Source organism: Danio rerio, chromosome 17 (assembly GCF_052040795.2).
Source record: "Danio rerio strain M-AB ecotype USA chromosome 17, GRCz13ab, whole genome shotgun sequence".
Lineage (NCBI taxonomy): Eukaryota > Metazoa > Chordata > Actinopteri > Cypriniformes > Danionidae > Danio > Danio rerio.
In genome coordinates this window covers 40,300,292-40,327,304 of record NC_141037.1, presented here as the reverse complement: position 1 = coordinate 40,327,304, position 27,013 = coordinate 40,300,292, and the positions used below count along the sequence as shown (strand labels likewise).

General features: G+C 36.6%; 1 protein-coding gene across 3 annotated transcripts in view; it reads right to left on the bottom strand.

Moving 5' to 3' along the window:
• ccdc88c (coiled-coil and HOOK domain protein 88C) overlaps window positions 1-27,013 on the bottom strand; it is a 112,345-nt gene that overhangs the window by 49,393 nt on the left and 35,939 nt on the right. For all 3 annotated transcript variants that reach the window (XR_015512581.1, NM_001423870.1, XM_087289059.1), the window contains exons 4-15: window positions 20,195-20,264; window positions 13,611-13,669; window positions 10,997-11,080; window positions 10,765-10,905; window positions 10,482-10,669; window positions 9,554-9,635; window positions 9,271-9,429; window positions 8,762-8,908; window positions 7,507-7,651; window positions 6,099-6,280; window positions 5,872-6,009; window positions 2,816-3,886 (exon numbers count right to left, since the gene is read on the bottom strand). Coding sequence is in view for 2 of the 3 variants with exons in the window: in NM_001423870.1 (NP_001410799.1) it covers window positions 2,816-3,886; window positions 5,872-6,009; window positions 6,099-6,280; window positions 7,507-7,651; window positions 8,762-8,908; window positions 9,271-9,429; window positions 9,554-9,635; window positions 10,482-10,669; window positions 10,765-10,905; window positions 10,997-11,080; window positions 13,611-13,669; window positions 20,195-20,264 (2,466 nt within the window). In the remaining variant the exon portion in view is untranslated. The remainder of the gene's footprint in view (window positions 1-2,815; window positions 3,887-5,871; window positions 6,010-6,098; window positions 6,281-7,506; window positions 7,652-8,761; window positions 8,909-9,270; window positions 9,430-9,553; window positions 9,636-10,481; window positions 10,670-10,764; window positions 10,906-10,996; window positions 11,081-13,610; window positions 13,670-20,194; window positions 20,265-27,013) is intronic.

Sequence of the window (27,013 nt, the reverse complement as noted above, 5' to 3'; positions counted from 1 at the left end):
GATAAACTTAATCTCTGGCAACAGTCTTCTTCCATTAGGTCTTTTAAAACTTGCTCCTTTCTTAAAATCTACTGCGATCTAGCAATTAGATCTGTCTTCATTCAAATTCAGTGATCCATTTCACTCAGATTAAGATCATAATGTGGAACAATTAATATGACGCTGCTTCCATTATTCAGAGTTTTTAAATAACTAATAATTCAAGCCTTTTATGAAAAGGAATAAAAAGTAATAAAAAGTCATGTATAAATAATTCAAGTTATTTTTAATGTATAAAATAATTATTCATATTAATCAATGATTAATTTTTACTTGATGGTTAGAATTTTCAAATTTAAATACCGACTGAGAAATCATATTTTTCGAAACAATATGAAACTACCATTACACTATAAAAATATAGCTGCAAGCAGCATTTAACGGGGCCAAGCAGCCCAGAGGCCACATTATAAACTAACATGGCAACAAGCTACAGGGGAAAATTCTATACCTTTTTTGCAGCATGTTCTGAGCCAAATTTGGTGGAAATTGGGCTAGCAATCTATGGAGAGTTCAAAACAACAGATTTTCAATCTAATTCAAGATGGTGGAAAGGAAGTTGTGTAAATTAGGGAATAAATTATTTCAATGTTCACAAATCAATGATACAAGGAATCTGCAAGACCAGTCTCATGACAACAGACAAAACTACTGAAAAGTCATTTGAAAAAGTTTAGATGATTTCTATTGATAGAATTTAATTGTCTGTCAATTTTACGCAGAAGGTGGCTGAAACTGACGTAGTTTGGTCAATGTCAAGTGTAGTTCACACACATTAAGTTTGGTTTCAATACTTCAAACCACTGCAGTGATTCAGCCTGTAATGTCATCTGGCACCATTACATCAAGTTTGCTCAAATGCTAAATGACAACAGTTTTGTCTATCAACATGACTGCCATAACATTTGGTCTACATGGTCTGAAGTTGATCTGAGTCAAATTTGGTGAAGATTGGACCAACGGTCTAGGAGGAGTTACAAAAAAATGGTTTGAACAAAATTAAAACCTCGGACAGGAAGTTTGTCAGATTATAGCATAATTGGTATCTGTGTTGTCGGCATGACCCAAAGAATAATTTGATACCAATTTCATCAAAATAAGCATATGCAAGTCAAAATTTATAACCAGATTTGTAAGTTTCATTAAAATTAGCTAATGAATGTCTTGTAACTCTTGACCCAAAGGTAGCACTGTCATCATATTTGTTTTGATGTGGAAAGTGTGAAGCGACGACAGACCTTTGGTGTCATTATCTTTAACTATAGCAGAGATACAGCCTCAGATGTAGTTTGGTATCATGCATTCATTTATTTGGCCATAGGAGAAATGGTTGTGCTCAACTGAGCCTGGTTTCTCTTGAGGTTTTTTAATTCTTTACTTTTGCCAATTGGTGAAGTTTTTTCCTTGCCGCTGTCGCCACTGGCTTACATAGTTCAGGATCTGTAGAACCCCTGTATCAAGGGATTTGCTCATCAGTTTTTGGATTCTCATAGTGATTATTAAAAAACCCTAAACTGAGTTAAATTGAACTGAACTTCAACACTGAAAACTGGACTGACACTGTTTCAATTTATTATAATCTTCTATGTAAAGCTGCTTTGACACAATTTACATTGTAAAAGTGCTATACAAATAAAGGTGTACAAAAAAATTGTCTGTACTGGAAACAAAAACCCATACAACTATCGACACCAATTAAGTAACTTTTTGTCAACATGATCTGAAGATGATCTGGCATACCAAATTTCATAACAATTCGACTATGCGTCTGTAAAATATAGCAATTTTTGACATAATTCAAAATGGCCGACTCCGAAAATGGCTGAACTGGGATAATCAAGCATCATTTCACTCGGATGTAAAGAAAAGTTTGGACCAAGGGCTGAGAAGTTATGAGCAAAAACGATACTTTGTATCTCTGGACCACTAAGGGAAAGTGTGCTGAAACACTGAAGGTAATTTCAGACCATAGTTGTGATAACACACACTAAGTTTGGTGTGAATATGTCAATGCAATACGAAGATACTGCCTCAAGTCCATTTACGCAACATCTACATTAAATTTAAATGCAAGTTAATTGAAATTAATTGGTCCAGTCAACTTGAATTCAATCACTTTTGGTCAGCATGGTCTGTAGCTCTTGTGATTCAACTTTGGTAAAAATCGAACATATGACCTAGGACAAGTTCATTCAAATAGGTTTGCAAAAAATTCGAAGTAGCGAAAAAATTGTTATGACGGAAAATTATGTCATAAGTGTGTTTAAATCGGCTTAAGCCGAGGAATCAGTGGAATAAAGAATTTTGATTGTTGCTCATCCGATTAAAAAGTTATAACAATAAACCTAAGTGAAACTTTGGACAAGTGGTGGCGCTAGAGAGTTAGAAAGTCCAAATTTGTTTTGGTTGATGATCAGACTGTCCTCTATCAGTGTGCCAAAGTTTGTGTAAATGCTGCAAACGGTTCATAGGGCTGCTATAGACTCCCTGAGAGGAAGAAGAAGAAGAGGAAGAACCCAGAAGAAGAAGAATAAGAACCAGAACGAATAAAATAGGTCCCTACACACCTTCGGTGCTTGGCCCCTAAATATCCGTATTTTGTAATTAATGGTGTTTTCCATTTATTTACAGGTTGAATTGCATTATGGCACAATGCTTAAAGTTTTCAAAAATTGTCTTCAAATGACATTTGTGTTGCTTTGAAAATTGTCATTTATGTTAATTTCATAGCGTTCATTTAAATTAAAAAGTGTGTCATATACCATGAGTATTATACCTCTCTAAGTGTGGCAAGAGTCTTCTTATCCATGGTGGCCTGTTTCTGCAGGTCTTTGTTCTCTCTCTCCAACTCTTTGAGTCTTCCTGCAGCCTCTTTAACTCGGCCTAACTCTTTACTGAGAGCTGTGCCTTCCTTCTCCATGCTGGCTAGCCTAAGACAATTCTCTTCCAGCGCCGCCTCCTTCACCTCCAACTGCTGCCTGAACCTCCGCGCCTCCTTCTCCAGCTGCTTTTTCTCCTTCTCTAGCTGGCTCAATTCCTGCTCCATTCCTCGATTCTCCTTCTCCAACGTTTCAGCCCACGTCACCTTCTGCCTCAAACCCTCTAATTCTCGCTGCAGATCCTTCATTTCTGCCTCATTCTGCCTCAGTTCACTTTCTAGACCTTGCATTTTGGTGGAGCTGTTCTCCAGAGTCTGTTGCAGCCGTTGGTTCTCTAGACTCAGGCTTCCACAGCTCTTCTCTAGTCTTTCACTCCTCTTAGCCTGAGAACGCAGCTCTTCCATCGTGCGGCACATCTCCTCGTGTTCTCGCTCCAGCTCTGCATGTTCCTGCTGTAATTGAGCCAAGCGTGCAGCTGCTGGACGGAGGGTCTCCAATGCACGACGCTGCTCCAAGTTCTCCTCCTCAAGTTGCTGGTGATCCTTCTCTAAAACAGCCAGACGCAGGGTGGCATTCTGTGCAGTGTCGGCCAACTTCTTGAGTCTGCGATTGTCTTGCTCCAGAGTGGCATTCTCCCGCTCCAAGGCTTCGGCACGCTCGCTTCCGATCTTCAAGGCTGCTGCTTCCCGTTGTAGCTGCTCCCGGACTCTCTCTAGACGAGGAACTTCCCTTTCCAACTCCTCGCATCGCTCTCCTCTTTCGCGGAGAGATTCCAGCTCTTTAGTCACTTGACGTTTCTCAGCTTCCAGACGAGCTAGTTTACCACCCGTTTCAGAGATAGTCTGATGCAGAATGCGGTTTTCTGTTTCCACCTCCCTCACTCGGGCCTCGCTGTTTGCCTGAGCCCGCTTCCGGAGGGAGCTCACGGCCTGGGTCAGGTGCTCCTTCTCCTGTTCCAACTCTGAGATCTAATATCCCAAACAAAAATACACATGGTGTTAATGAAGCCATTCAAATATGATCATCATTATCATTGGATGTCTTTTCGATTGTTACAATACCAGTGGTAAATCAATACTTTTTAAATTGACACTTAAAAAAGGACCTACAAAAAGACACTGGATGAACTTTAAGAGCTCTATTTTAGCGATCTAGGCGCAAAGTCCAAGGCGCAGGGCGCAAAAGCATTAAGGGCGTATCAGAATCCACTTTTTTCTATTTTAAGGATGGAAAAATCTGCTTTGCGCCAAAGCGCATTGTCTAACAGGGTTGAGCTTATTCTCTTAATGAGTTGTAGGTGTGTTTGTGCTTTGAGTGTCATCTCCCATTTAAGAGTCAGTTGCGTCGCACCTTAGCGCATTTGCTATTTACATGGCATACTTTATAGGTGGAAAAACTGAGCACTTCACTAGCGAGAAAACAGACCATCTGCAGCACAAGAAGAGACTTTAGACCTTCTCTCAGCTGGTCTATTGCGCAGTCTATTTTAGTTCTATTTTAGAATTTCTCTAGTTTCATTATTTCCTTTTTTTAAAAAAAAAAAAAAAACACCTCTCCTGACCATCTTCATCAGATTGTTTAAAATGCTAAATTACAAATCACATTCACTACAAATATTACATTTGTATTACAAAACTACTCAAAGCTGCGTATACATCATATGTACAGTTAGTACAGTTTTTTTTTAATTAATTTCAAATTTATTTGATTTAGGGATGGCCTAAACTTTTTATTATTTCTTTTGGTCAAAAGAGAAAAAGGCTAAAAATATGAGCCAGAAAAAAAGGCTATGCTGTGCCGCACTGTCTAGCAGTGTTCATTCCGCTAGTTTTACTCCCCCTCCAGCTATTTACTTGTAAGTGTGACGTCACGTGAAGTTCCAAGCCCTATATCAAACTGTATGGGGAGACTCATTAAATGGTAATAAACATTTATAAAGTGATATAATACTTTCGAAAATCATGATCGCAATATATATTTCCATGCCTAATATCCGATGGCAAGAAATTGATTTTTTATTTTTTTTTATATATTGTTAAAATGTTGGTATTTGTGATCCAGCAACCTATAGAATTTTGTAAACACAATAATTTGATATAAAATTCAGTTTAATGTGTGATTAAATAGTCATAATCTATGACTAAATAGGGGCCATAACCAAATAATTTCTCAATTCAAATGAGTACCGGCTTGGACCCTTAAACAGTGTTCCATACGTCACCGATACGCCACAACTTAAGCGAATAGTCACTGTGTGGAGTCAAGCAGCTTTCACACCAGATGCAGAAAGCACTGCACTATGAAACCCATTCCTTTCAGTGGCTTGTAATGTTTTGTTTCTGCACTGAACAAAGTGCAAGAGCAGTGAGCGCACCGTCAACTAGCTTGTGCAAACATCAGTTTCAAAGATCACTAGAAAAGCAAAGTTCACTGAAATAACACACCAAAAATACATTTCTATGTAGTATACTTGTTCCTGCTGCCTGCCATAGCCCTACTGTGCAGTGAAAGCAACACTCGTATAAATGACACCTCTTAACTCTTTGACAGTCAATAAAATGCAGTTATATATTTTTATCAATATGTTTCAAGTTAAATTTAGAAAGAGTTACAACATTACATTTTATTATTGATGGAAATATAAATAGTTATTATTAAGCATTTTCGGTTTCAGTTTTTATTTAAAGTGCATCGAGAGTTTTAGATTTCAGGCCCATTTTCTTTTACTTATAGGTTACTGACAGAAAATGTAGCTTATTGATGTCTTCATATACAGTACAGAAGCATGTTTTCGAGTCTTGACACAGGTCTATGATTTCAATCAACAACAGAGGCATTTAAGTTGCAATCAAAGTAGACATTGGAAAAACAGTCTTACTAGATACCACTTAAGTTGATACCATATTATACCCCTTATCATCATGGGTTTACTTGTCTTTCTTTAGATGTTCACCTGTCTATCTTTCTCTGCCTGGATTGTCTCCAAAGTTTTCTCCATTCTCTGTTTCTCTTTTATTAGCTCCTCTCCAAGGTTCTCCATGTCCTGAGTTGTCTGTTTCTCCTGGTCCAACTGGGACTGCAGACGCTCCAACTAAAACACAACACAGATGAGCATTCAATATTCGTTAGCATTCAATATTCTGGCTCTCAGTCAACAGTAAAATAAATATAGAAATGTACCTTCTTGCTGAGGCTTTGGTTCTCTTTCTCCAGCTCCAGTGAATGCAGCTGACCTTCCTCCATGTTGATGGAGGCCTCTCTCAGTTCCTGAATGGTGCTCTGAAGGCACTGGTTTTCCTTCTCAAGCTTCAACAGTCGGCTGGATGCGGACTCGTTCAGCTCAAACACAAATGACTTACGGGCTGTAGTTGGAGTGACAAAAAATTATGTTATTCTCTTTATTCTCTCTTTTAATTTACCTTTTGTTTTAGTTAAGTTGTTTTTCTTTTTTATTTGAGTAAAAATATATAATAATTAATACAAAATGATTATTGATTGTGTTCAGCACTTTTGAGTAATGCTGTGTTGTGTAAAAAAGTGATCTATAAATAAACTACAACTACTACTTTATTAGCAAGAGACCAGGAACTGAGATAAAATAACATATAAAAATATTAAATATAATTATTTACAATTAATAAATAATATTTTATTAAATTAGATGTTAAATTATCAACATGTCCTCCATCAGTCAGGAGCAAATCTATTCTTTAGATCTCAAAAATGGATTAAAAAGGGATTAATTGCGAACATAAATAGCAATTTTAAGGACAAATGCCAATTAATAGTATACATGGGTTAACCTCAAAAAAGGTGACATAAAAAATGTTACGTCAAATTAGAAATGATGATCTCTGTGTTAAAGGCATTCACCCCAACCCTCTCCATCATTCTCACTCTCCTCTCATTTGGAACTGCTCTGAACTTTGGCCCGTAGGCCCTACTTTGGGCATCTAAACTACTGCCACACTGAAAGACATTTTATAGGATGTCTTTGTAAATAGTAGTAAAAAGGAATTATGGTCATCTTTTTGCTTAAAATATAATTACTGTAAAGAAAGCACATCTAATGCACAGGAAAAGAGAAAGCTATATTACACCTGCATTGTTTTTTTGCTTAAAATCCATTGGCTGATAAGGCAGACAAATGCTGATTCCCTTATTCATTACCATCAAAACAATATGCATCTGTCCTGTACACACACACCTAACGGCTTACAAACAGCCTGAGGCTAGTGATATTTCAACTACCTGTTCTATCAAAGCAGACGGCTAGTAAACTCTAGTAAATCGGCTATTTGTGTCTGCTTAATGTTTAAAAAAAAACTTCAGATTCAAAGGTTTTTTCAGTAGAAAATGAGCGTTTGTTTAATTTGCATGACCAAAACGGCCAGAATGTCTTGTGGCTGAATATTTGCATCGGTATGGATTCTTAAAAACAAAAACAACAACTGAAAAAAGAAAATAGGTCATCAGTTATCTTACTTTCTAAAGGGTTCTGTATTGGTTTAGTATAACAAACATGGAAAAAAAAAGAGATGTTCTCTCAAACTGAACTTCTGTCTGACAGCGAGGTGTGGTGACTCACCTTCATTGACCTCATTGTTCTTGGCTAGTTGCTCCAGTTCCCAGCCAAGGTGAGCAGACTCGTTCATACTTTGTTTCTGAGAGATCTCCAGCAACATGTTCTCCTCCAGCAGCTCTTCCAGACGTTTCTTATCACTGTCCCTGTCCTAATACAGACACAAGAAAAATCAAACACTTGTGGATTTGAAAAAATACAAATTCACTGGCAGTTTTTTTTTCTCTATAATAATGCACACAAATTATGACCTCAATTTTAAACTGCACACATTTGCATGCAAGTCAATCCAGCATGGTTGCTATGGTGTTCCCAGTGTGCAGTTTTATGTGTTTGCCTAGGCATTCTAGAATGTGTCTATGGTGCATGCTGGAGCATTGCTTTGGAGTTCCTATGGTGATTCAGATAGTCCCTAGCATGCAGTGTATTCTGAGGTCACCATTGCATTGCTAAACATGTTGTTCTAGTGTAATAGACTTTTACTTGTACAATTACTAGTAACTTGTACAATTTTATCTTTGGGAACACTAAAGAAGGCCAAGAGAATGACAATAAATAATTAATGTTTTCCATCCAGAGTTAGGAGAACAATGGCATTCCTGTTGTTTGTTCCAGAGAACCCTCAGATATCAAGTATTAAAGCTTGCAGATACTTTGGAACATGTCATGCACATCTTGTTAGTAAGAGCATGGCTCCATGAAATCTCTTTTGAAAGCCAGAGGGCGCACTCATGCAGGTAATCCAAACACCCACGAAGAAGAAACCCAGGAAATCTCCATAAACTGCATTCACTGATTCAGCATGTCTAATAATCACACGACTGCTGAATTATCTAACAGAAGTACTTATTTCAAACCCTCGACTGAAATATGTTAGATTGGGTCGCACACCAGACGAGAAGCCTATCTTTTCTATTAGTTTGCTAAGTGCAAGTGCCAGTGTCTTTGGCAAATAGAAAACAAAATTAAATTGTAGCACAGCAAAGTGGTGATTTTCATGGAGAAGCCTGTTTGCCAGATGTTTATGAAGCTGTTAACCAAGCCAACGGTCGGCCATTGGGCTTCGTCTGTTCGGCTAGTTGATTTGGTATGTTTGGTAGCCACCATCGTTGTGTTTAGGGGTACATCACAGCAATGTGACACATTTACTACTCTGCCTACTGTAGCACAGAGATGTTGAAGTGTTCAAAACGCCTTTTTGCCCTCAAATGAAGAACAAAAATTAACTTCATTTGAAGTACACCAGAACCATAACACTCACAATTTCTATATCATGCAGTTTGGAGCGCAGCTGAAGGTTCTCTTTCTCCAGTTCGTGTAGTTTGTCACAGCGCCCTCTGGCTCCAGTAAGCTGCTCTTCCAGCATGGACTTTGTCTCCAGCAGAGTCAAATTGTCCTCTCTTAGCTCCTGTGCACAAAAGAGAGACAAGAGAGAAAAAAAAATAGAGATGGACAAAAAGAAAAGATCAAAAGAAAATCAGAGGATGACGCCAGCAGACAGAGAGCCAGAGGTCTGTCAGTGACAGCTCCGGGCCCCAGCAGACACCTGAGGCATTATTTCTGAGAAATAAAAGCAGTAGGGGCTCCAGGCAGGCAGCTGTACATCAGTCACCTCAAAAAGAAATCAATTTCTCCCCTTTTGATTTAAGAGCCGGTGGCTAGATTTATGCTCTTTTCCAAAAAATGGCATGGATGCTTGAGTATGCTTTATAATACAATGCTGAAAGAGTTATCAAAATGGAAATGTAATACAGGTTGGTGTTTAGTTACCTCTATGCGCGTCTTGTAGAAATGGACATCATTTAGCTTCTCTTTGAAGCGAGACAGTTCGGTTTCCAAGCGATCCACTTTTCCAGCACGCTCCCTTAGAGAATCAACCTCATCCCGGTATGCTCGCACTGAACGTGCCTCTGCCAGCAACTGTGTGTTCTATACACAACAGACACAGGTGACAATAACTTATCACTAAAGCTTCAAGAAAGTGCTTTTCAATTTCAGTCAGTCAAATATATGAAATGTGAATTTAGGCAAACTAAGAGTCTTGGTGTAATACCTCCTGTTTGAGCTTCTGAATATCAGAATCCAAGCGCTCGATCTCATTCTTGGCATCAATTAACTGCTCAGTCTTCTCTTCCCTGTAACAAGCAAACAGAAGTTTATAATGTTGATACGACTACACAAATGGATGATCCAGCTACTGCTAAGACCAATATATCAAGTAATATTTGGCTGATAAGAAGCAGGACTTTGTATAGTACAATTATAGTATAGTAAAATTTTGTTTAATACAAGTAGGTGAACTGGGTACTTTTGTTTCCACACTCCGAGTACTGATGAATGCTATGAAAATTTGTCACATATAATTTTTTCCCCTTCAATATAGTAGGACAGTACGAAACTTCTAAAATTACCATTAGGTACTTATCGAGTACTTTGCAACCACTAAAAATATGCATTCTGTATAATACGTTTATAGTAAATTCTATATAGCGTTGTTTCACTCTTATTCCCAAATTGCTTAGTAGTAACCCTTTAAGCAATTCTGTGTTCAATACACTACTAATAGATGTATAAACATAAATGACTAGGCAAAAAGAAAGACCAAAGTTGGGCTGTCAATAAAAGTCTAGTAGACATCTAAGAATAACTCAAAACTAGACTAGTCTATTTACACAGATTAGACATAGACCTCACATGTGTAGTCATTCATTCTTGTGTACTTGATAAATAGTCTAGTTTTGGACTGTTGCTAGATGTTTTCACTTACAGCTCAAATTTATTTGTTTTAACCAAGACGACTATGTTTAGACATCTATTAAAACTATTTTAAAACAAAATTGCTTGCTGGTATAAAGTCATCCATATACATTGTTGGTTCACTCTGGGTACTCTAGAGTATACTCACACTTTATTTGACCAACAGCGTAGTTTAAAAGCTACAATTTGGGTGCAGCAAAAGAAAATCAAAAAGAGTAACTCACAATTCCTGCCGGGAGCGCCGCAGTTTGGCCTTTGTGTCAGCCAGCTCCACGGCTAAATGCTGACGATCTTCTTTAGACAGCAGGGTGATGGGAGAAAGGGACGTGCGCTCAGGGCTAGGAAAGCCCAAAAGACCTGAAGGCTGCTGAGACTGAAGATAGTCCCTCTCCTGGGTCAACTCTATGACCAGCTGAGGACAGAAAATCTCCATTTAATCAATGACGACAATGTACTGAGAAATTTAGTGCAACTTGCTAATAAATAGTTGATTGACATCCTTCGTACCTCAGCAGACTCATCTCGCTCATCTATGAGTTTGCGTAAGTGAAAGGCCATGGTTCGAGACAGAGGATCCAACTGCTCAGCAGGGATCTCTGCAACCTCCATCCACTGCAGGTCCAGAACATTCTCCTGATTGTGCGTTACCTGCAATCAAGAGGAATTGTAGGCCATAAATACATGCCTCATATGTGATGTACTGTACATAGGAAGTGATTAGCTGCCAGCAGATCCTTACCTCTTGAATATGCGTCACAATTGCAGCCTGTGTCTCAATATCAAGCAGCTTGATCTTCTCAATGATTTCTTCTTTGCGATCACACTGTTGGAAACAAAAAAGCATCAGATTGAGAAAATGTATGGAAAGATTAGTCAAAAGGGATGAGGAAATTATGTGGGGGAAAAAGAAAATTAGAAAAAGAAAGAAAGAAAAGCAAAAAAGGATAAGGGAAAGAAAAGTCAAAGGAGGAAGTCAGCAGATACAAAGGTTAAAATAAACCAATGGAAAGCGGAGAAAGGGGAAAGAAAATAGAAATAAAGAATGGAAATTAAAATTGAAAACAGTGAAAGCAACAGCGAATCTTAATATGCAGTAAAGCTAATGGAAATGGGCGAATGAAGGAAAGGAAAGAGAAGGAGGGAAAAAGAAGGGCAAGGGAAGAAAATGGAAGGGAAGTAAATGGAAGTTAATAAGGAAGAAGAAAAGAAAGAAGGGAAAAGGCTGAAAGAAAAACTAAGAAAAAGGAAAGAGGAAAGGCAATTGGGAAAGAAAACTGAAGGTTTAGAGGAGGAAAGGGTAGGGAAGGGAAGCAGGAAAAGGAAAGTAAAGAAAGTAAAGAAAACAGAGTAAAGTAAAAAGAAAGTAAAGGGTAAAATAAAGGAAAGTAGAGGAAAGGAAAAAGATGGAAAAGGGAAAGGCAATTGGGAAAGGAAACTGAAGGGGAGTGTATGAACGGAAAGGAGGTGAAGAGAAGGGAAAGGAAAGAAACTAGAAGGAAGGACAAGGGAAATAAAAAATAGAAGGAAAAGGAAAAGGAAAGGGAAAAGGGAAAATGAAAGGGCAAAGGCAAAGGCAATTTGAAAAGGAAACTGAATGTTTAGTGAAGGAAAGGGAATGGAAAAGGCAGAGAAGAATAAAGAAGGGTGGGAAGAAGAAAAATGGAAAGAAATTAAATAGAAAGGGAGAGAAAGTAAAAGGGAAAATAAAGGAAAGTAGAGGAAAGGAAAGGAAAATGATGGAAAATGGAAAGGCAATTGGGAGAGGAAATCGAAGCTTAGTGAAGAAAGGGAAAGACACTTAAAGGAAAGGGTGTGGGAAGGAGGGAAAGGGAAAATGGAAGGGAAGGAAATTAAATAGAAAGGGAAAAGAAACGGGGAAAAAGGGAAGTGGAGGAAAGGGAAATGATAGGAAAAGATTGGGAATTGGTAATGGAAATTGAAGGGTACTAAAGAAACGGAATGGGAAGGAGCAAAAAGAAGGGAAAGGAAAGAAAATGGAAGGGAAGAGAATGGAAGGAGAAGGGAAATAAAAAGAAATAGAAAAAGAAAGGGAAAGAAAAAAAGGAAAAGCAAAAAAAGAGAAGGGAAAGGGAGTAAAGGGAAAGGAAAGAAAATGTAAAGAAAGGCAATTGGGAAAATAAATTGAAGTGTTGAAATGTAAGTAGTGAAGAAAAGGAAATGGAGGGGAAAGTGGAAAGTGGAAAAGGAAAGAAAATATAAAGGAGGAAGTGAAAGAAATGAAATCGAAAGGTAAGGGAAAATAAAAGGGAAGTTGAGGAAAGGAAGAGGTGGAAGGGAATAGGAGGAAAGTGAAAGGAAGGAAAGGGGAAGGGGAAAGGCAATTGTGTAAAGGAAATTGAAGGGCAGAGAAGGGATGGAAAAGAAATCAACGGAAAGGAAAGAAGAAGGGTAAAGAGAAAAGCAGAGAAAGGATATAATGCAAAAGGTGAAGGAACAAAAAAGGGAAGTGAAAGATGAAAGGCTATGGGAAAAATAAAAGGGATGTGAAAGGGATAATACAAGTAAAGGTAAAAGAACAGGAAGAATAAGCAGAAACAATTATTCATCAATTCATTCATTCATTTTCATTTATTCATAATTACATTTTCATTTCGGCTTAGTCTCTTTATTAATCCGGGGGTCGCCACAGCGGAATGAACCGCCAACTTATCCAGCACGTTTTCAACCCATCTCTGGGAAACATCCATACACACTCATCCACACTCACACATTTTAGCCTACCCAATTAACCTGTCAGAAACAATTAACTATCCTTATTTTTTAGTAAGCACTGCCAAAAAATCCATGACTATCACTTGATGGTCATTAGCCAAATAAACCTATTCTGTGCCATATATGAACTCATCAAAATGTAGATATACAGTATATTCAAATGGGATAAACAATGTGTTGTGCACTTTGTGACTGGAATACTATAAGAGAAAGTTCTGGTGCAGGATAAGACAAGCTCAAAGAGACAGAACAGAAAGCAAATCAGCAGGTAAATGGTGCGCTCTAAATCAATGGGAGATGTTTATTATTAACAGAACAAGAAAAACCAGCCACAAAGAGGGGGTTAAAAGTGTACAATAGAGGAAGTACAGGCATGAGGAACAATCTTCAGGAAAAGGTGGAGACAAAACTTCTTGGCAAATCTATCCCAGTTATCTTTGCTGAATTCTCTGGGACAAATCTTTTCTGAATAGGTGTTTTATTTTGAAGCATAATGAGCGTCTGTTCTTTTTACTGTGGAAAAGCAAAGGCGTGTCTGGGCTTGATGATGTGGATATGATTTCCTGTACTGATCTCACAACATGAATCGGGGAATACTGGTGCTGGTTCAAAAAGCCTACCTGAACAGCGCAGCCCAGTATCAGCAACAGCATTCGTTTCATCTCCTCCATGCTTTTACCTGAGAAGATTAAAAGTCATAAGAAATGAGAGCAAGAAATTAGATCTACCACTAAAACAACAGAAATAAAACAAATAACTTTAATTTAGCATAAAGCTGATACAAAACCCCCAAACTTCAAGCAATAGTGAAATAACTTATGATTTTGCCTTTACTAAATGAATATTCAGCATTTTAATTGGTAACTAAAATTACTTAAAATGGATTAAAAATAACTGTATACATTACTATATATATATTTACAATAAAAATACTAGATATTCATTTAAAACTAATGTTAAAAACAAAATTCTAAAAATAATGTTCAAATAAAATGCTAAATGTATAGTTATTATAAAAAGGAATTCATTGAAGTTATTACTAACTGCCCAAAAACAAAACTAAACTAAATGAATAATAATATTAATGAACAATAATAAAAACATACAATTACTTAAATGTAAACTTTCCAAACATTAATAAACACTACAATATTACAGAAAACTAAAATAACATAGATATTTATTGATACTGAAGTACTAGTAACTCAAAATATGGATATCAATCTGCTTGAGGATATTTACAATAGCAGTACTAGCCATAATATTTTGGTGGAAACTAGTGATGGTTATTCTGATTAATAAGCTTATTTTGTATTAATGTTTTGAAGCTGTTGTTGGCGAGTTTGTTTGTGTCTTACAGACTTAGACTAATAAATACTCTGGAGAGAGTGGAGAGGGGGTGCTATCGCCACGGCAACTGTTTGTTACTCAACACCACCCCACCCTACAGTGAACCCCCTTTACACCGTCAGCAGAGGAGCAGCCGTGGGGAAATCACTCCTTTGTCCACTACAAGTGAAGCTTGATGTAAAAACACAAGCATTCGAAAGCTAATCCTTGCATTAACTCTAGATAAGAAACTCTTCCACTGGCAGATTAACAAAACTACATTAAAAATGTTGAATGTGCTCTGTGAAATATGGTCATAATGGAGTAATTTTCAGCAGAAACATTCTTTCTTTACAATGTTTCATAATTAAATGTATTCACAAGAAATTAAGCTCAATTATTAGTAAAATTAATTAATTTTTCTAATATTTTCCCAGTGATATTTAAAAACAGAGAATGAGTATTTTATATAATGCCTTTTTTCTGCTAGAGAAAGTATTATTTATTCTAGTTGGGCTGGAACAAAAGCAGTTAATTTAAATATATGTATATTTATTAAGGTCAAGATTATTAATCCCTTTTAGATGTTTTTCCCAATTAAATAATAACTTTATAATAGTAATTATCAGGCGATAACTTAACCTATCTTTCATTTTAATACTAGTCACCTTTTTAAGCCTTTACATAGCATGTTAAGCTGATCCTCAGTATTCTACAATCCTACAGATTTTTATTGATGCTGAAGGACTAGTGACTGGCATTTGCACAACTCAAAATATGGATCTTAATACTGCTACAATAGCAGTAGCTGTAATATTTTGCTTATTCTGATTAATAAGGTTATTTTGTATTAATGTTTTGAAGCTAATGTTGGCGAGTTTGTGTCTTTTGAAGCCTTTAAATTGCATGGTAAACTGATTCTGAGTATCTTACAAAAGAACTAGTATATATTATATATGGTCATCATGATAAAGGCAAAATAAATTATCTACAGATTTTAAGCCTGTCAACGAGTCTATTTGTTTAGTTGTGTGTAAATGTGTGTAAATATATATTTATTTAGTTTTTTAATTAATTTCAGTAATATTACTGACTAATACAAAAAGGTTCATATGATTTACTTACAATACAGTCTATAAATTAATCATTTCTGCCATTTAGTAGATATATTATACGAGACACTTGCGAGACACTTGCTTCGTTTACCAAATAAACGGATCTAATGTGATTTGTATTTTAAACATTAAATAAAAGTTAGAAATGTATAATTTTTTTATTTAACATATTAAGTTTTTAGTAACGATACACCCAAAATCATTCCGCATAAATACACAGATTTTTTAATAATATTCTGTAAAAATAGCAAAAAATGTCCACAGATTCTGTCTGGCCCAAGTTATTAGTAATTATTGTTGAAAAATGTTTTGAAAAAAAAACAGCAATTGGGACATTTTTATAAAAGAATTAAAATTTCACAGGAGGGCTCATAATTTTGCTTCTTTTAACTGCATATTAACATATACCCAGCAGTTTCCAGCAAAAAAAAAGGGAAAAAAATGAATCTCAGCCAGTTTTGATAACCTATCACAAGTAGAAAATTGACGCCATGACTACAATAAGGATTCATTTTTTGCATGCAAAACCATTTAACAGCATCCAGTAGGAAGCAAACGTGAGCAGAAAAGGAAATCGTGTACACACAGTACACACGTTCATAAATGAAAATCTGCAGATCAAAATCACACCTCGCTATAACAAAGACCTGTTATTCGTGTCTGATGGTGGCAACATTTTGCATTATAACAGGACACCAAGAGAAATGGTCAGGTGTCAGGATCACCCAATAGAACAACTTGAAATGCAAACAGTAAAAAAATACTGTTAAGCATTACATGCACATTTGGTATATTTCAATAACTAACGTGCCCATTTCAAGATTTAAAACAGCAAACAACCTTGTCAACTATTAGAGTTTTTTTCACCACAATTTGCTACCATTACATTACTTATATGTGGGTCAAAGATGGGATGTGCCATTTTAATGTCAACATAAATTAGAATTTACAAAAAATATTCCCTAAACAGATTGCATATTGAACAAAAGTGTCTACTTTAACGATTCAAAAAACGGGTTCAATAATTTTCCATTGTCAACTAATATATTTCTGTAAAAATGAAGCAGCATATATATAAACCATATAGCATATACTTAACAATAATCTTTTAATGTAGTCAAATCATTTGTTATTTAATATAAATAAATAAAAACATTTTAGAGATTGTCTGCTGAAAAATTACACTAATGATCTATCATAATCATCATGTTTAGTTCAAAAGCAAATTCAACAGAACATATTAGCAGTCCTAATTGTAGTTGTGTTACCCTTTTCTAATTTGGCCTATAGACCTTTTTCATAGAACACAAAATTACCCATTATGCTTTGCGTGTATGCGTAAAGAGGATGCTAAGAACTTCCGGTCAGCAGCTTGATGCGTATAAACATTAGGACAGCTTTGAAATAATAATTTTAATCTATTTGACCTGCTTTCAACATCTTTAAACTAATACTGCTGCTGATCAGTGCCATCTCCTGGACTGATTTTCAAAAAAATATATATTTTTTAAACATAAGCCATGATAAGTAAGCCATGGTATTGACATCCAATTTAGGATGGAGATTTACCAACTGTAAATGTTGTAAATGGAAGTTCTAAGCATCCTACCGGAAGGCGCTGGTCGCTATGGCACCCTCCATGAAGCAACAAAAAAAGGTCTGTATTTAAAATAAATGCATCTTACCAGCACTCTGCAATATCTGATTCTGATTAGTCATTTGTCTATGCATTAAATAGAACAAAGAAAATCGTAACAATTCATTTAGTTGCTCTACTCTACACACTGTCAACAGCAGGATCTACAGTCAGCATTCATTGTTGGGCTCGGTCCCAAGAAGTTTCCTCTGGCCTTTCTTCTTTCCTCCAGCCATTACAAGGTCCACAGCACGTGTTTCCTTCCCCCGAGAGTCTGAACCTTCTCTGCTCACCCCATATAGGAGGTGAGAGGGTGTTTATGAAGGCTGGAGTGTGCGTGTGAGGTGATGAATGAGGAGGTTTGTTCAGTATGTGTGTGCGTTTTGCTTTGGGGCATAATGGAAAGTGATTTATAGTCACCATAGAGGAGATGCATCGCACAGATAGAAAATATAAGTAGTGAGGCAGGCTATGAAACATTTTAACAAATATTGACAACCAATTATTAACCAAGCGACATGCTTTTTAAATGCATGAGCAAAATGCATTGGTATTTATTTACATCAAAACAAAATTAAAAAGTGTATCCTCAAAAACAGATTAAATATAGAATAGATTTATCAGAAATTATAATCTTGAACATAAATAATAATAAAAATATGATTTTCAATCTTTTTGTTATGTGAGGGAATTCTTACTGATCAACAGTAGCATCTCTGCTTTCTCACAAGCAATTAAGTTTGTACTGTACTAGCAGTTTAAAACAGATTTGCCGCGATGACAAACGTTCAAGTGAGATATAAGATTTGTTTTGTTAAAACCTGATGCCCGTTCTCCTCCTCTTGAAATCCCTGCTGAAGAGATGCAAATAGCAATGGCACTGTCCTCTGCTGCCACAAGAAGAAACACTTTCTGACCGGGAAGACTTGTTCACAGTTTAAGTGTGACGCAGTTTTAAAGCAACAGCTGCTTGCACTCGAAAGTAGATGAATCTCAGAGAGATCAAACTAAATTTATTAATTTACCAGCAAGCTCACTTTATCAGATATTGTTATCTGAGTTTAATTATTAATTGAAGCAATAAAAATCATGTCATTTATGATAAAAAATCCTGCATCCTTAATAAAAAGTATACTGGTTGTGGGGTAAATCTACATTACAAATGCTTCTATATGGTTGTACAGTATGCAGATAACAGTAGCAATGAATAATTGAATATTAGGGCTGCACAATACAGTATATCCTTACAGCATCGATATCGCTATGTGAGCATCTGCAAGTTACATCACAATTTAAGCAATGTTGAGACTGAATTACAGTTAGGAGCTACAAAATTGTTTTTAATTACTGTATTTATACAGAATTTATATGATTTATGTAAAATCAATGTGTGCAAGCGGATGGCTTAAACACATTTAATCAACATATACATATTGATAAAAAAAATCTAAACTGCTAATTTTCATTATCACGCTGATGATACAATCATATACACCGCTGCATTTACACCAAATCTGGCCCCTTCTCAACTACAGATTGTTTTTAATTTACTTCAACATCCGAGTTAAAATAAGTTTTAAATGCAGATAAAACAAAGCGTGTGTTATTTTCAAATTCAAAACAAACTAAGCAAAGGCTGGGTTCTATTACTACTACTTATGGTGCCGAGATTGAATTGGTGTCCCAGTACAAAGATCTTGGAATTTTTAGTGATGATACATTTTCTTTTAGTTCTCACATTCAGTGATTAGTGAAAAAAGTGATTTTAGGCTTTTATTTTAATAAAAACTGCCTTTTTTATGCTAAAAAGAAGCGGGTTGATGCAATTTTTATGTCGATATTGGACTACGATGATGTTAGCTATATTCATGATTTGTCTGCATGAATTGGATACTGTTTATAACTCATTTTAAATCCCTTGTCATTGTGTGTCATACATCATACTAGAATAATACTATATGGTAGGTTGGTCTGCGTAGTCTATTCGTAGGCTCAAGCACTGACATATCTTTGTTTACAAATCTATATTGGGTTTACTTCCATCATATCTACAGAATTACATTTGTAAAACACCTGTTCCTAGCTATGGCCTTAGGTCACAGGATATTTATTTACTGTCTGTTCCTAAAGTGCGGACTGAGATGGGGAAAAAAGGTTTTTGAATGCGCAGCACCGTTTATATGGAATAATCTACAATGTTGTAGTTTAAAGAATTGATTTCACTAAATGCTTTTAAAAAGAGTATACATGATTTAGAAACTGAAACAGGCTTGTATATGTTCTGAATAGTTTGCTTGTCAATGTGTGATTCATGTCAATTGTTTTTTGTTTGTTGTCTGTTAGACCCATATGACATGTATACTGCCAAATCTTGGCCAGGACGCTCTTGTAAATAAGATTTTACAATCTCAGTGTGTTTCCTGGTATCTCAATCTCTTTCCTGGTAAAATAAAGGTTATAATAATAATAATAATTATGCAAAAAAAAAAGTATTTCTTACTTAGAATTTTTGTTTTGTTTCTATTCCAAATATCTGCAAACATGATTATTTTACTTACAGCATTTGCCAATAATTTTACTTGTTTTAAAGGGGAAAAAATATATGTATTTTTTTATTTCTTCTAAGTTGAATACAAAACTATTTCTTACTTGATTTAAGAATTCTTAGATATCAGGACTATTTAAATTCTGTACCTAAATACTCTTAGACTCCTCAGAAAATCGTCAAAAAGAACCATTCAAACCACGGAGAGACACTGTATTCACATTGCAATATTTATCACAGAAAAAATAAAGTATCGTAATATCTACTTTTTTCTAATATCGTGCAGCCCTACTGTATATGTTATTATTTTTACAACATGAACATTGTCATTAGGAATATCAACTACCTTTTTGGATCAGTGTTAAGCTTTCTTATTTAAAACTTAATATATCAAAATAAATATCTATTCTTTTGGTTTGTTGTCATATATCTGTTGAGTAAACAAATAAAGACATTGGACACAAATGAAGTATTTGTAGAAAAGTCAGCATTAAATTCTCCTTTGTCGTCAAACCAGAAAGGATTCTACTTTGTAGATTAATCTAGTAGCTTATTAACAAAATTAAATTTGAGAAATACCTGATAAAGGGTCCTTGGCGATGGCCAACACATTGGGCAGGTTCATAACGATGAGCTGCTGAAGATGCTCCTGAGAAAGAAAAAAACATGCAGATTATAAACAGGGAGACATGTTGGAGGCTATTTAAGTGTATAGTGGTTCCACCGTAAAAGTTTAGGCTAATATGTACAGTAAAAAAAAAAACAACAGGTGAAGGGCAAATTTGGCACAGCTCAAAATGGCGGGCAGCCCAGGAGATGGCTGGGTGTCAATATTTGGGGCGAGGACCCAAAACAGGTCAGTGGTAACGTGGGAACAGGAAACTCCTACTTTCAAACAGACAGGCAGGAAATCAAGCTGGAAAGGGGAAACATTAGCAGCCCCAGACAAGGCATGTCTTGGGAAGGGAACATCCAATTCTAGCATACAGGCAAAATAAGAACATGGCAATAATGACTCAAAAAGAGAAAATTATCATGCGGAATTGACATTTACATAATCACTAAATTAAAGTGATAATAATAATATCTATATGAAGAACTGAATAATATTGAGAATGTGCGTGTGCCCTGGTACCATTAAACTTGACTTCAGACACAATGGCCTCCAGGGTAACTAATCTCAGTAAAGTACACAAAAGACAAGACCGAACAGGTCCACCTGACCAAACCCATCATTCCAAAACATACCTAGATAAGAGCACTTTCATCCGTTAGAGAACTGCATACTTCAACAATTGTTTCTGTGCAACAGACAAGACACAATTTTTTTTAAATAATTTCTGAAATTTCTGAACGCTCAACCATCCTCTCCCAAAGATCTTGTAGAGAACATGTAAATAATTAGTTGATTTACACACGAAACATACACGTATATTTCACTCCTAGTATGATTGCTGTGTTAAAGTAAAAAAGTACAAAAGCATTTTTGTGGGATTTCATTTTGCTTCATCTGGCTGTGAACAATCAAGACTGTGCATCTGCAAATGTAGATATACATATATGCATTCATCTCGCATTTCTGCAGCACATTATTTTACTAAATTAATTAGATAAACAAGACAAAGAAGGAGTAAGCTCACACAGCAAAAATGTTAAGACCCTGCAATATTAGCTTTAATACAAAAAACACATTCCCACCATTATGACATCTTGGAAAACTTTGACTATCTGGCAAATATGGCAACATGACTGGAGTGGTCTGTGGCATTATGTCTATATATCTATAAGAAAACTTAAGAAAAAGAGAAAACCCTATATATGCCAGATAAAACCCACAGCTTTGCTATAAAAATGGTAAATATTTTGGAGACTCTCTCATGTGTTACGAATACACCTGACGTCCACACTACAGAATCTTCAGCCCGTGAAAATGAAGTGTTTGACAACATTAACAATGCTGGTGGTCTATTTCATAAACAGAATAATGTGTAAACTTTTGAAAATGGAAGTATGACGGTATCCACCATCACTCTCTGACTGGTCTTCTGAACTATTGCGTGTTGTTACCTGGTTCGTCAAGCCCCTCTCATATGACCAATACACAACATAGTAATATATGTTCAATGCCTAATGAGTGTGAATAATGAGAGAGACACACACACACAGCAGCACAGAAACAACTCAATACGCTCTTGCGTAACAAGTCACATATCACATGTTTTAGGCTTTATGGTGAAGACGGAGATTGTTTTTCTTAGGGATTTACTGAATGGAAACCAAATAGTTTGGATGCACTTGAAAAGCCTGAAAAACTAGACTGTCTTAACCATTTTTAGTTTTAATAAAATAATATAATTGTAAGAGTTTTTAAATTTAACTCTAAAACTTGTTAGGATTATACTGATTTAAAAAAACACAAGCCAATAAAATAGCCACATTAATGACAGTGAACAAGGTGAAAAGCTTCATTTTTACCAGTTTTGCCATGACAACAAGGCATCGCTATTGCAAGCAGCAGGACCAAGTATAGCTTACTACATAGAAATGTCATGTAAGCGCATTACAAGTCTTCCTTAAGATTATGTAGCACATTGACAAGTCAGTTTTTAAAGTACGTAGTTTTGCACATCCTATGCTTCCACAAATCAGACTGTAATATGGACACAGTCTACAGAGTACGTGGCTAATGAAAGAGAGCTAACTGCTAACCCATTTGACATCATGCAGCTCAAACCCCCTGCTGATAACTCCATCTCCCTCAGAGGAGTGACTCCCGGGGGAGGTTTTTTTTTGTGTACAGACCAAGAGACACAACCCTCATCCACTATAATAGATCCAGCGCAGCTGAGGCCAGGGCTAGACTGCACTGCCTTTGTCAACACAGGCCTGCAAGGATTCCTTTCTTTACTGCTAAGCTTCACTCACATGCTCATTCACAAACACTGAGAATACTTCAAAAGTAACGAACCTCAAACTGTCCTTTATTGTCTGTTTGGGTCGCAAAAACTTTAAATATGTGCAAGCACAAATACTATTTAGAGAACAATAACATTTTCAGTTTTAGGTGAACTATCACTTAATTCCACTTAATCTGGCTAAGTGGGCCCAGTCAATTGCAGTCAGCAGATGACTGACCAATATTAAAAAGTTGTAGGCTACTTTACTGAAGGTTACATCATTTACAACAAGCATTACTAAATATGTGAGCAATATCACACAAGTAGCAGTGCGATGTGGTTGTATATCAGCACTGGTGGGAAGTGTGCGCTGAAACAAGGCCTTAAAGGCCCGTGCACAGACTATTTTCGCTTGCGTTTTCTGTCGACGTTTAACGCCTCGTGACTAAATAAAGGGCGTCAATGTGATTGTGCACACCAACGCACAAATCGGCAGGCACAAAAGCGTCATTAAAAAAAAAAAACGGCTCATGCTCGTTTTTTTGTTTTGACGAGCCGTGTCAAAGCCTTCTCCAGCTATCAGATCGGCACTTTTGTTCACGTGCATGGAGTTGCTGAAGTTACAGTAAACAGCACTTGGAGGCGCTCAAGCACAAAACTGTCAATGCGAGCGCACATTGAAGAAGATGCCCAGAGGCGATATGAACGTAGAGCTGCTTATTGCTCTGTGAACAATAATCATTTCTTCATCAATACAGCTGGAGCTGCTGCTTGAGCCCTTCATACTTGTTCGAGTCACCAGTAACTTCAACGAAAAGTATGTGAACTTCCTCTCCTCCTCTTCTTCTGTGTTATAAGCGGGTATCAGAAGCTTACAGTTGTGTAGCACCATCTAACTTCAAAAAGTGATTTTGCATACTCTTCTGCTTGATGCCAGTGAAAATCATTGGGTTTGAATGTGGAAAAACGTCTCGTAAAACGCTGACGATAAACGCAAACGAAAAGCATCCCGGTGTGTAGGAGCCTTAAAGCTTATTTATACTTTTTCTTCGAGTGCACCTAATGCTACGGTGCTGCCTGGGCATGGTCACATAGCCCTCGCCGACGCGTAGCGCAAGCTCTGTCATTGGTCAGCTTGATAGCACTGACAAGTGTGGGCGGAGGTGAGAGCCACACAAGCCAGATGCAGCGATTGTTTACATGTGTGCAGTCCCATAAAGGAGCTCCAGATGGAAACTGTTGTTTTGTGTTTACCTTTTGATTAAAGTTGTTGCATGTCCGCAGCTTCCCGCCTCAAAATGAGCGAGTTTGAATCACTTGTACATTTAAGGTAACGTTCAGAAAAAACAAAACACCAGTAAAGAAACTCGACACAGAGGAACATAACACCTACTGCCAGCTAGCATTTCTGAAGTGTTATTGCAGAGCAACACACACGTCGCGCAGAAGTATAAATGCAAGGCTACGCACATTGCATGCGCCGTGGGTCACTACAGCATGAAAAAAAAAAGAGAGATCGACTTATTTACCCGTTTAACAATGATTTGATCAGCTGTAGTTTGAATTAATTACGCTGTTTTTCTCTTAGGGCTTATTTTGCGGTCTCTGTTGCCATCTTGTGAATGGACAACGTCAACCGTCTTTGGTCTGTTCAATAACAGGCTAATGGCCACTGGCCAATATCGGACAGCTATCAGTCAATCAGATTCAAGAATCAGACAGAACTGTTGTATAAATACAATTAAAGTAAAAATTATTAGCCCCCCCCCCCCTTTTTTTTTTAATATTTAAATATTTCCCAAATAATTTTTAACAGAGCAAGGAACTTTCCATAGCATGTCTGATAATATTTTTTATTTCGGCTAGAATAAAAAACAGTTTTTAACTTAAAAAAACAAACATTTTAACTAATTATTAGCCCGTTAAAGCATTTTTTTAATGTATATATAGTTCACAGAACAAACCATCATTATACAATAACTTGCCTAATTACCCTAACCTGCCAAGTTAACCTAATTAACCTAGTTTAAATGTCCTGTTTAGAAATGTGCTGAAAAAAATCTTCTCTCCGTTAACAGAAATTGGGGGAAAAAAAACAGGCGGGCTAATAATTCAGGGGGCTACTAATCCTGACTTCAACTGTGTGTTTATGTATATATTTCATGGTTAAATGTATAACATTGGCTGATAAATAGGTCAAAAGCAAAAATAAACATGCAAGATCAAACAATATTAGTCAACAACATGAATTTGAATGATGATAAGGTAGGGATAAAGTACGATAATGTACGCAACCTTTTGTTAAAAAAACTGTAAACAAAAAAGTCTGTTGTCTATTGTCAATAGCGCTGCGATGTACAAAGCACAGTTCATCCCACTGCAAAAACAAGTAACATTATATTAATAGCAATGTCAAATTATTAGCCATGTTAATTCATTTTCAAATGATCTGAAATAAAGAGTTTTTGCTCACAAAACATGCAACAATGAACAACAATAAGCGTGACAGCATCTTTAAACTACGCAATAAACTTTTAGTTTGTTTATTGTATTTTCCTTTGACCAGTTTTACTGTAATATCTCACACTTCACTGAAAAGAGCAGCATAAAAATTCTTCTAAATTTCTAATGCCAATTTTCCACAGAAAGTCATAAATAGTGTCAATGTTCATACATTTTACATAAAATTCTAGGAAATTCTATATAATCCAAGTCTAATATGCATCATTAAATAAACCCACTAGACATTCTACATATCAGCCCATCAAATATTTATGCAAGACAAACCTTACAATCCACTTGAGTAGCCCTGTCATTCCTGCATTTTCAGGACCACTGATGTAAGACCACTTCTGAGATAACTATGCACAATGGATGGAGTGATGCACTCTGGGAAAAAGCTTAAGTGTTTTTGACTGGCAGCCAGTCTGCTGAGGATAATTACATAAAGGTGCATGTTTCAACCTGAGAGAAGTGAAAAAAAGCACTTTATGGTGTTTGATTCGACAGCTGCACCACGATGAGGTGTGTACAGTAGTGTCACGTTAAGCGCTCTCTCCGTAAACACCCTCATTCTTTAATTGCCTGTTAACCTGATCATTTCTAGCCATGCTAAACTCAAGCAGGCTAATTACTAGATTTGAGTCATATGTAAGATGAGGAGGCTTTCTTTCCAACGTTTGTATCTGGTTTCAACTAACAGCTGAGGATGGAAAAAAAATGAAGGATCAGTTAACGCTTCTTGTCAGACAGAAATTGGCTTAAGGAACTTAATGCACCATTTCAGATACATTACGACTATAGAAACTACTGCTAAATATGCACACAAAAAACAGGGTCCCCACAAAGATAACCTTCCATCATAGCAAGACCATAACAACTTTGACATGCAATTGCATCACTACTGAATATTACCTGCTGATAGTAAATTATTAATGTGCATGTATCCCTGTCACGATGCTGGCGAGGTGTTTGTTGAAAGAACAACCTCCTGCAAATGCCCTTAGAAAACACAATTACTCATTAAGGAGCACAAAAACTGTATCAATTGGAGGAAAAAGCAACGCAAAAAGAGCCAATGTTTTGATTTCACACTAAAGGAAATATGGGAGTGTTGGATTTGCAGGCCTAAATCATTCCCCAGGCATTTTCCACTGTAAAACCAGGACAGGAGTGATAACCTTGACACCATCATACTTTGTGCATCCACTAAAAATGCCAGTTTGGCATGAACCTCCATGAGGTCATTAAGCAACTGGTCCAAATATTTGGAAAGTTTCATAGAAATTTTCCTGTGCTCATTTCCTCTGTTGCAGCGTGGAACAAAGGCTGAATGGTAAAGTAGGACAGGAGCACTTGTGCAGTTCAGACCTTTGGCTCTGGGGCTGTTTTCACTGAGGTACTTTATACTGCCCACACCTTGCTGGGTTCATCATTATGGGTCAGTGAGGTCAACACATGATTATCATCTACATCAGGGGTCTCAAACTCAATTTACCTGGGGGCCGCAGGAGGCAAAGTCTGGGTGAGGCTGGGCCGCATAAGGGATTTCACAAAAAAAAGTCCTCAAATGTCATTATTAACAGTTTTAATTATTTCTTCTTAACATGAAGTGTCCTGAACATTAATAGAACATTGAGTGAAGATTATGAACAGTTCTTCTGAACATGGCATCTTTTGCCTACTCCTTGCTGCCAAAGACTTGACAGCGCTTCTTCTCACAAATCTGAGCCACATTTGGCTTTAGAGCGGAAGCAGTTGAGACCCTCAGTATGGCTTGAAGATGATCATCATTAAGTCTAGACCTGTACTTTGACTGATTGAAGTCCTAGGGAAAAAAGTGGGGGAACTCACTCAAAACTTCCATTCCCTCACCTAAAAAAAAGGCGTATATATGTATAAAAAAAAACACCCCCACCCCACTCCATTCACATCAGTCTGTACCAGTCTGTATCTACCTATAATATATATAAGATGCAGGGCAGGCACGTGCACACATAGG